At 37.5% G+C, this 10,870-nt stretch overlaps 1 protein-coding gene across 1 annotated transcript in view; it reads right to left on the bottom strand.

The window, feature by feature from the left end:
• Positions 1-7,861: 7,861 nt before the first annotated feature.
• LOC124716796 (thyroid adenoma-associated protein homolog) overlaps positions 7,862-10,870 on the bottom strand; it is a 222,189-nt gene continuing 219,180 nt past the window's right edge. The window contains 1 exon segment of the mRNA XM_047243345.1: positions 7,862-8,166. Coding sequence (XP_047099301.1) covers positions 7,961-8,166 — 206 coding nt within the window. The 3' untranslated portion in view covers positions 7,862-7,960.

Below are 10,870 nucleotides of genomic sequence, written 5' to 3'. Positions count from 1 at the left end.
CCTTGGTATTATTCTATGCAGTTAAGTTTGTATACTTTTAAATACTTGTGGACATTTTTTTAAATTAATGTAAAGATGAAAAAATATATAAAAAATGTCTTTTTACCACAAGTGTGATGCAATTTAGTGGTATGTGTTCTCACCTAGGATATTTCGAAGGAACACAAGCATATCAGTTCTTTTGCATTTTTAATTTCATATCAACTTTCACAGCTTTGATGACGATTTTAATGAATCTTCAGATTGAGCAAGTTATCTAGTAGAGCAACACTTTCCACTCAGTTGCAAGTTGGTCCAGTACTGCACTCAGTATGGAAGAGCACACTGGCGGTTTCTCATTTTATAGTGCACCCAAACGTAATGGGAATGGCCCTCAACAGCACTATCTGATTATGCGAAAGACATACATTGACAAAATAGAACATTATGATTAGTCCCCATGACAATATTAAATGCTGCCTGCTGGCAGTAGCCACAATACTGGGCTACTACAAATGATCCAAATGTTTTGAAAGCTCTATATTTTCCAAAGTATTATGTGCACAAATACAACTGATGCATGAATAGAACTGTTAACTCACCACATTTGCATTTTGAATTCTACAAATGTTCTACGAATGTCCTTCTGGTCACTCAACACATGTCCAAGTGAATGTCAAGTTTGTTCCATACCTTATGTAGCAACATTGTGTCAATAGTCATCACAGCAGGATTGATGCATTCTCTGAGTGGTTCCAGTGTTCTTGGCAGTGTGGATATGTAAACATGGTCCAAATGTACCCTCAAAAAGAAAAAGGTCACAAGGCATTAGGTCAGGCGGGCTGCAAGAACAGAAACACATCATCTTCATCACTACACTCATGCCAGTGATGCAGAAGTTCATCTTTTAGGTAGCGGCAATCATCAGTGTTCCTCTGAGAGGGTGCCCTGCCTTCTTGGAACATGAAATTCTTGGATTCAGCGGTCAGTTTTGGAATCAATCACAATTGCAAAATATCAGAGTACGTGGTACACACAATAATTTTCTCAAGAAGAAAAATAGCCCATAAGCTTTATCTGTTAAACTGCACAGAAAACATTAACCTTCAGCAAGTCTCACTCGTGTGCTACAATTTAATAGACTTTCAGTATCCCTCTCTCTCCCACTGTGACAACTAACCTCTGCACATAATGGAAGGTTGTTTCATTGCTGAATGTCAGCTTGGAGGTGAAATGCTTTTTTCTTTGTTTGTAGTGATTTTGTAAAGGCAATGTACTGGTAATGCCAGCTGGTGGGCACAACGCGTACTCTGTGTAAGTTTACAGTTCTAGTCTTGCATCTGCTGAATATTTACATGCAATACATTGGAAAATATAGAACTTCAAAAGTGAATGAATCATTTATTGTAGCCCTGTATTTTGGCTCGTGTATTTAGATTTCACATGACTACAGCTTATACAAGTGCATGATAGAAACTGTAGCAGGACTTGTACATCACATAATATAAGCCCTGTATTACATTCAACTTACGCAGTCACAAATGCAGTAACATCACTAATATAATTAGACCTTTTTAACTCAATTTTTTTACTGTGTAAATAATGACAATGAGAAAGCTGTGAGAGTTGGTTGCAATTGCAGTTCTTAAATTGATAATTGCATAACGTATGTACTTAAAAAAGCTTTCAGACAAATGTTTTTTAAATGCTATAACTTCCAGAATTGAAATTTCTTGGATGTTATGTTATGGTTACATACTAAGTACTGATGTAAAAGGGGAGGGAGAGGGGGAGGGGGAGGGAGGGATACTGTGACTTCTTCCCAGAACCTCAATCGAGCAAGGTGGCGCATTAGTTAGCATGCTAGACTCGCATTCAAGCCTATGTCTGCCCAACCTGATTTACGTTTTCTGTGATTTCCTCAAATTGCTTCATGCAAATGCCGGGATGGTTCCTTTGATAGGGCACGGTCAATTTCCTTTCCCATCTTTCCCTCATCTGATGGGACTGATGACCTTGCTATTTGGTCCCCTCCCCCAAATCAACCAACCAACCAGAGCCAAAGCCTGGAGCTGCGCACGTGCTAAAATGCCGTTCCACAATGTGGAGCTCTTGCTGGAGCTGTGCAGGCAGGTCAAGACAGCACCGATGCAAAGTGGAGATGGCATTTACAGAAAGACAAGAACACATTTTTTGTCAGGAAAAGTTATCATTTGTTCACATTAGAATAAGCAGCTAAGACAAAGACTAGTGGAATGTTTTACATAGAGTGCAGAATTATACTTAGCTGAAATACAGACACAATGAAGTCGTGAAGAGTGGTATTTTATAGCTTTTGAAACATAGCTCTGGAGAAAGGTGTAAGAAATGGAAAGACAAAATAAAGAACAAAGAGTTATTGAAAAGAAGGAATGGACAAATAAAATTACCAGGCCAATCAAAAGTAGGAAAGTAATTTGAATGGACTTTTGCAGAGAACAAACTACTTTGTAATAAAAGGCACTTAAGAAAGAACAATGAATGGATGAAGTATTGGAGAGTGAAGATAATACTTCCTAATACTTGACAGTAGACACCATATTACTCAAAGGAGGACAGCAGAAATTAAAGAATGGAGGAAATTGGGTGTGCAGAGGAAGCCCCCCCCCCCCCCCCCCCCAACAGCTGAAAATGTATGATAATGATGACAGCTACAGTAAATACTGCCAAATTATTACCCATTCTCAAATAAGTTTTCAGGATAGATTATACATATATTCTAAAGTTCATATGTAACAGTAAAATAAACCGTGTTTAAATAAAGAATTCACTGTCTGACAGTTGCAGACTGCTTGAGAAAAGAGGAAGATTCCTACTACTGTTAGGAATCCATACAGCAAATGAAATATACAACACACACAGTAATTTACAAAATCTTTTATACAAATTGCATGATACAATGAATGATTTGCTATTTGTCAAACAGCTTAATGGCAGACTAATGATTCTGATACATGAAGCACAAGGAAACAGGTATAGACACAAGGAGTGCACATTATATAACACTTAAAGATATATATGACACACATTAACTATATGCACAGTTTTCACAACTCAGATATGCACAATGAACTAAAACATATTTTTATCAAGTCTTAACAACACAAGCATCCACAGAATTGAAGGATCTCACTGAAATGCTGAAGATACATATCACAGAAAGAAAATGGGAACAATATTTCTAGTGGTAAATTAACACAAATAATACAATAATAATATGAAACATTCAATTACAAAAGTGTTCTGTACAAATTTTCAATATGACATTTGCTAGGCCAAATGTAAGATGATTATTTTACAAAACTACACATCAATCCTCATGGTAATACATGTAAATGGCTAAATATTGAGCATATATGTTACAACATGACATTTTTACATGGAAGTATTTCATGAAGATTAAGCAAACCCAGTAAAAAAGAAAAATGTACAAATATACAAAAATATAAATAAACAACAGACTATTAATATAGCTGATCAATTTAAATTAAGACATAAATAACAAACAAAATCAGAAATAAATTTGCATTAGACTCAGTCATAACTCATCTCGTCTAGAAAGAATGACTAAAAACTGGTTTACGTAAAATCACAGCAGCAGTTTACTGAATGAAACACAGATGACAAGCAACATGGCTGACAAATCAGTCCCACCATTATTTACAAAACAGTTGCCAATAAAAAGCTACCTTAAGAACTACTTAAATATCAAAATCACATAACAACATACTGTAAAAAAATGCAAGTACATTAAAAATATAGCAATTCTTCCCTTTACAAAATGCTTCAAAAACAACTGTCGCCCAGTGACCTCTGATTGGACATCATTCCTAAGATAACATCGTGACAGTGCTCTCTCTCTCTCTCTCTCTCTCTCTCTCTCTCTCTCTCTCTCTCTCACACACACACACACACACACACACACACACACGCACACACACACACCACACACAATTTTTGCTACAGCACTCTACATAAGAGATCCATTTTTCTGAGTACGGGCGATGTTCTAGTATTTCAGATTTCTAGACCCACTTGCTGTGAATGACTGTATTATCTTACTAACATAACAAGGCAAGTGAGGGAGACAATGTGCAGGGTACCATGGAATGCTCCAGCTGACAGTACAATCCTGTCGCATCTATAGCACGTCCTTTGGAGGACACACATAAAACCTTTAGTGTCAATTTCCTTGTTAGTTAGGTACAATACATAGCCACTGTAGTGTTCATTACATTCGGCACAAAGCAGACACAACAATTTTTAAATTAAGAATCGACGGTAAAAGTTTCCCGAGCATGTATGAGGGCTGTTTTCTCTCTGTACAGAACTCATCACACACCTGCTTTCTTATGTGTACATCACTATACCTCCAGGATAAGCCTTTAAAAATGTCTGCACCTGGTCTTCTCACCTTTTCTCTTGGCAGCTGCACTCCTCACTACCGTTTCTTTAATTGTTATTATGTTCTATCTACACATCTTGTGTTTTGGCAAAAAATCAAACAATGGAAAATTCAGGATGAAATGTAACAATATTAGAGAAGGAAAGTTGCTACTCACTATATAGTGGAGATGCTGAGTCGTGATAGGCACAACAAAAAGATTCCCAACAAAAAGATTCACACAAGTATAGCTTTTGGCCATTAAGGCCTTTGTCAGCAATAGACACACATCATGCACTGGTGCTGCTGCTAGCAGCATGGTTTCAGTTATCTGAGACTGCAGATGTGTGTGTGCAAGTGGTGCGTTTGTGTGTGTGTGTGTGTGTGTGTGTGTGTGTGTGTGCATTGGTGACAAAGGCCTTAATGGCTGGAAGCTATACTTAGGTGAATCTTTTTGTAGTGGGACTCAGCATCTCCGTTATATGGTGAGTAGCAACTTTCCTCCTCTAATATTGTTACATCTTGTGTTTGTGTTTTTAAATGACCTCTTTATTTATTTTTATTTTGAAAGCATCAGCTTGTTAACTGAATTTTTATAACTATAGCTACATTTTTAGAACTTGAATATACTTCCTAGTTTGTGAAATTACACACCTCAATAATTTCAAATGAACACACACGATAAAGAATGAAGCTCACATCACCATTGATTAATAATTAAGAAGTTGTTTTGTTTAAAATACACTTCAAACAGAACATTTTCTTCACAGTCCCTTGTCATTTAACAATTACTGAAACAGTTGTGACTTCCTGTTTACAGTCACTGTACTGTCTTGACGATAAGCGAGTGGTTATCTCTGTATGTACATTACATGAGAGCCCATTGCACCCCGTCAGAGTACTAACGTATGTTGGACGCATCTGTGTCTTGCTTGTCACCAGGTTGGGTGAGCGACAGAGGGAACACCACAAGGTGCTCTCACATGTGTTTGTTACATTAGTTCTCATAACCAGCTGAATTCTGGTTTAAAATATTTCAACTGAAACATTTACACATTACTTTTGATACGCACAAATAAACTAGTAAACACAATGGCGAAAGTATATATTGGCAGTATACAATTAGACAGCTGATAGTTTTCTTATCAAATGATACAAGAAACAAGCAAAACTCATTCAAACATCTATTATGCTCTTTCAAGTCAACCTCTGTAGTCTGCTTAGAATGTAACTTTACTTATCACAAAATGCTAAAAGCGCCAAAATGTCTGAAAATGAATCCATACTTTAAGTGACACAGACAACATTGACTTACAAATTGTGCAAATTGGATTACACTTTAAAATCGAAATATTTATTGACTTACAATTTCTTAGCTGTTTAACACACACATTGTGACTAAAATAATGTAGTTCTCAAATTGGAAATTGTGACACAATGAAACTACTAGCTACAGACTTTCCAGGAAGTGAAAACTGTTTGCTTGTCTGGCACTAGAAACTGGCATCTTGCCTTCTGTTAACACTACTCTTGCCGATTGTGCTACTTGGGGATCAAGACACCAGACTGTGACTCGTCCCTGGATAAGATGAGTCGGTACGAGCACTTCCCCCAAAGGTGGACTTCCAAGTTCAAGTTCGAGTCCTGATCTGGCACAGAAGAAAGGTGGTAATAATGCCCACTACACTGTGGAATGAAAGATTCTCTGTACAATGAGGGTACTTAGCTACTGCAGTGTCAATTACAAGCAGCGTAAAGCAAACACAGCAAGTATTACATTACAAAGTGACAGCAATAGTATTACACGAAAAAATGAGTGCCAGAGGGAGTAGACACATGAATAAAGAAATGGATTGCTTAAAAATGAAAGGAGATAATTAAACTGTAAAAAGTTAGCACAGAATAAAACAACCACGTAAAGGAAAACCGTTGCCTGGTAAAGGAAAAAGGACCCTAAATGGAGAGAGGGATATGCTAACGACAGCAAAAACGTCACTGAACGTGAAAGAACTCAACAAAGACCAAAAATGCATCACCATATTGCAAAATGAGATACAGTTTCTGTAAACAGGCAAATTGGGCAATGAAAGAATGTGCAGGTAATGAACAGACAGTAAAACTAAACTGAGAGATAGTCATTAAACAGACTGTTAATATCACTGAAAAGCAAAATAGACTGCAAAGCAAAGAAAAAACAGTGACCATACAACAAAAATTTGTCTGAAAACAAGGGAAAGGTATCCCAGATGAGAGAGAAGTCCATTCGACCATGGAAGCAGACAGCCAAACAATTAAAGGATGAAACCACATGAAAATTACATCCTGGGGTCTGTGTGAGCTTCCCTTCCTTTATAGCCTTCCCCGTCTTATCCCTCTCTGCTTCCTGAGGGGAAGGAACTACTAGTTCTGATAGCTAGGATACTGGTGACAGTTCATACATGTTTGTAAGCAGTACTGCTGGAAGTAACTGCCAGCCAGCCACTCTGTCTTATAATTTATTGATACATATACATAATATGGCAAATCAAATACAATAAAATTACAAATGATACATTAAATCACAGATGCAGTTCTTAAGATTTACCACATTTAAATAAATAAATGTTTGAGCAACAAAGTTTACACATAGCATTCAGAATAAACAATACAAATTATACGTACAATACATCCGTAAAAAAGTTTTGGCCTCATTTACATTTGGCAGTGGTTGGTAAAACAAATGTTGTACAACTATGATTAAACTACATTGTAAAATGTTTGTAAAATGTTATAAGACAAACAACTACACGATTAACTACACAGCATGCAACAACTTAACACCTGCACACATTCTGGAGGATCAGAAGTTGCACCACACATTTCTCAATGATGATGTGAAGTAGACTTGATGTGTAGCACTTCACATGTAATCACATACAAAACGCTGCGAGTGGTCGGTCTGTGCAAACATTCTGCTGAATCCGACCGACAACTTGTGCTTTTCTGATGGTTACAGCATGGCAAGGAAAACAGTAAACGTAACGTATTGAAACATTTCCGAGAAGAAAAAAGCTATAGTTTACATTTTCTCAAAGACAAAGAAACCGCTTTTGACTGAGCTACTTACAAAATGGTAGTTGGTTCAGCAAGCATTCTGCAGCAGTTTCACAAACAGGGAAAAAACTTCGGAATGAAAAGAGGGAGAAAAACAGGATGTAAAGCACACAGTACTGTATCAGTGTTCTGCATATTGTCCTCACTCAGCATTACATGTCACAAAAATCGAGTTAAACAATTATTTGCGTACCACATATCGATTTTTTTTTCCACATACGGTAAACAGTACACAGCTATTGTTAGAAGCCATTTGGAAACATTTGATTTCACACAAAGAAAAAAAAAAAAAAAAGAGCTCACTGTACCAAAAATGAAGACAGCTAATTATTTCAGTTTTCAAACAGCTTTTCTGCTTTACCTTTGCACATGCATACTCACACAGAATGACATATTTGCAGTTATATGTTCACTTTATTTTTATCTAATAATTCTCTCACAGTCGCCATGCCGCCACCCGCCACCCTAGATCTGTGGTGTCTCCCCCAGGAGGTCTGCAAGCACTTCGCGCACGCAGCGGGCACGGTACTTGGTGAGGTATACTTTAGCGGTGCCCGGAGGAGCCACAAAGTGGTCACACACAGTAGGAGGCTGGACCTCCTCATTCTCAAATGGAGCTGGTGGCGGCTTGATCACGAGGCCCAAAAACTCATAAAGTGTGCTGAAAATGCCTGCAGAAAGAAATGGCCAAAGTTACTTAGACAATTAAAAGATTAATAAAAGAATAAGAAGGAAAAATGTAGTGTGTTCTCAATCACTACTGGATAGTGTAACAGTAAATCTGTGACCAGAAATATGCTTAACGCTATTGATAGCATTCTTGCTTATTTCAGTTGTATGCATGTCAGCCTGTTGTCTGGTGATTGTTTCTATTCTAACATTAAATCTCCTAGTGATACAGACATCCTCAATGGCTATAGATTATTTGTTAGTTGAGTTCTGAACATGATCAGGCTAATGTCTACACAACTAAAATTACCCTGGAGGTAAATTCTGGATCAGTAAACAAACACAAAAACTTTGAATGTTGGATTTGATTTGGAGGTTAAATACATCTTCACCTACATCATGGACACAAAGTAAATTTTCCTGCAGTTAGTGAAAGGATTACAGTCAATAATTGAACAGAACATAAAGCTATGTATAGATAATGCACATTTCCTGCTCTTGAACAGTTTTAAAAACATACATGAACAAAAGTTTTGCATCATCCTAATATGTTGAGCAGGTGTGTTGCCATTGTGAATGTTCCCTTACTGACTGGAAGCTCATCCCTTGACATTGTCTGTAAACATACATACAGCCACCATGAGTATTACTTATGGGTAGAACGCCACACTCAAACGGATTGCAACATTTCAGGTGAAAGTAAAGTATCAATTGGTGACTAGATCCCCATGGTGGGACCCAATCACCAATGTTTTTGTGACAATGTCATCCCAACACATGATAGCTTGTGTGCTCATCTTGCTGTTACCATGAACATGTTTCTTCGGCATGCTAAGATCGCCAGACTGGCGTGGCCTGCCTCTTTCCTGGACATATACCCAATCGAACATGTGTGGATTGAGTACAATGAGTTGTTTTTTGATGTTGACAACACCCAGTACTTTGTGTGACTTATGCAGAACTGCCATTCAAGAGTAAGACAATTTCGACCAGGCCTGGCTCGATGTTCCCACTGATGGTATGCCGACACGGAATGAGAGCCAAGAATGCCTTGAAGTCAAATTTTGTTTTCTGTGTGATGAACTTCGAAATAAAGGGGTGATGCAAAACATTGTTAATGTATGTATATTGTAAAGATATTCATACATTTTCTCTAGTAAACTGCAGCTACAGTGCATTTCTGTATAACTTTTTATCTTTGGCAACAATGAGATCAAGAGGGTTATAAGGGTTATGTTGTTGTTGTTGTTGTTGTTGTGGTCTTCAGTCTGAAGATCAGTTTGATGCAGCGCTCTATGCTAGTCTATCCCATGCAAGCCTCTTCATCTATGTTTAACCACTACTGCTTACAACCATGGGACACTGCCTAGTGTGGTCTTCAGTCTCCTATAACTGTGGTCTGGGGATAGCGTCTCTGCTGGTACTTTAAACGTTCTGAGCCCCATGTCTGATCCTAGTCACTGTTCAAATTTTGAATAAAAGCCACCATCAATAGTAGCCAAAGACCTCCAGTATAAGGACTCATACTCCTTCTGCCAACAGCCTTGTCAAAAGAGGATGGAGGTGCAGACAGAGTTTCATGTTAATCTTTGGTCACAGCTGTGGGAAACTGCTCCTAAAAGATGTAAGAATCAGCAGTGATCAACAGCAAGAAGATGCAGAAAGCACTTGAAACCACCACATTAAAGACATAAAATGTGTATCAACAAGACATTTGGCATGTAATTGTAAAAGTGTCATAATGATCTCTACATTGGCAAAAGATTCTGGATTTGTCCTCCATTTGGATCTCCGGGATGGGCTGCCATGGTAGAGACAATCATCAAAAAAAGATTTAATAACCAACAAAAGGGTGAAAATCTTGTATGTTTGGTGCTCCGCAGCTTATAGGTATTTGTTAAATGACCTTGCTGTACACCATGAGCTGCACATAAAATATTTTATTTCTAGACTAGTATTCAGCCATACAGTCCATCATCAGTGGTATATATTTTGTACATCCATATCAACTGACATGTCGTTGATGTATGAAATCTTTATGGTGTTAAAACTGAGGTGGATCTCTGTGGTACACATGTCAACAAGTGTACATGTTATTTCTGCCAAATGTTAAATAGCCATACTCCTTGGTCACATTGGATACTACTGTTACATGACGAAAACATGGAACTGACCATCAACTAGAACATGTACACAGGACAACCTGTATACCACAGAGATCCACATGAATTTTAACATACAGATTTCATTCTTGACACACACATTATTTAACACAGACACACACAATTGATGATGGACTATAAGCCCGAATACTGGTCTGGTAAGTAAATATTTGTTACAAGTAACTCATGGTGTACAGAAAGATGTCTTTTACCTACGAAAGGGTAACACATCCTATGAGTTGGAGCATGGATTGTCAGAAGTTTGAAAGTGGTGCAGAATCCAGAAAATCTTGAAAGGATCAATATAGATACAGTGAGGATTAGTGAAGAGAAATGGAAAGATGATAACGGTTTTCGATCAGACGATTATTGGGTAACCTATTAAAAATTGCTCTTGTTGGAGCACAAAAAGGCGAATATGTTCCTCTGTAAAGGCCTTAGGCAGAAAAAAAATTGTAATGTGAACATATTCTAGCTCTTTAAGCAAAGAACATTCTAAATACTTTTTTTCCAGACTCTCTTGTAGTAAATCCTTCATACTCAT

This window comes from Schistocerca piceifrons, chromosome 9 (assembly GCF_021461385.2).
Source record: "Schistocerca piceifrons isolate TAMUIC-IGC-003096 chromosome 9, iqSchPice1.1, whole genome shotgun sequence".
Lineage (NCBI taxonomy): Eukaryota > Metazoa > Arthropoda > Insecta > Orthoptera > Acrididae > Schistocerca > Schistocerca piceifrons.
Note: the sequence above shows the minus strand (reverse complement) of the source record. Positions and strands in the feature narration are given on the sequence as shown.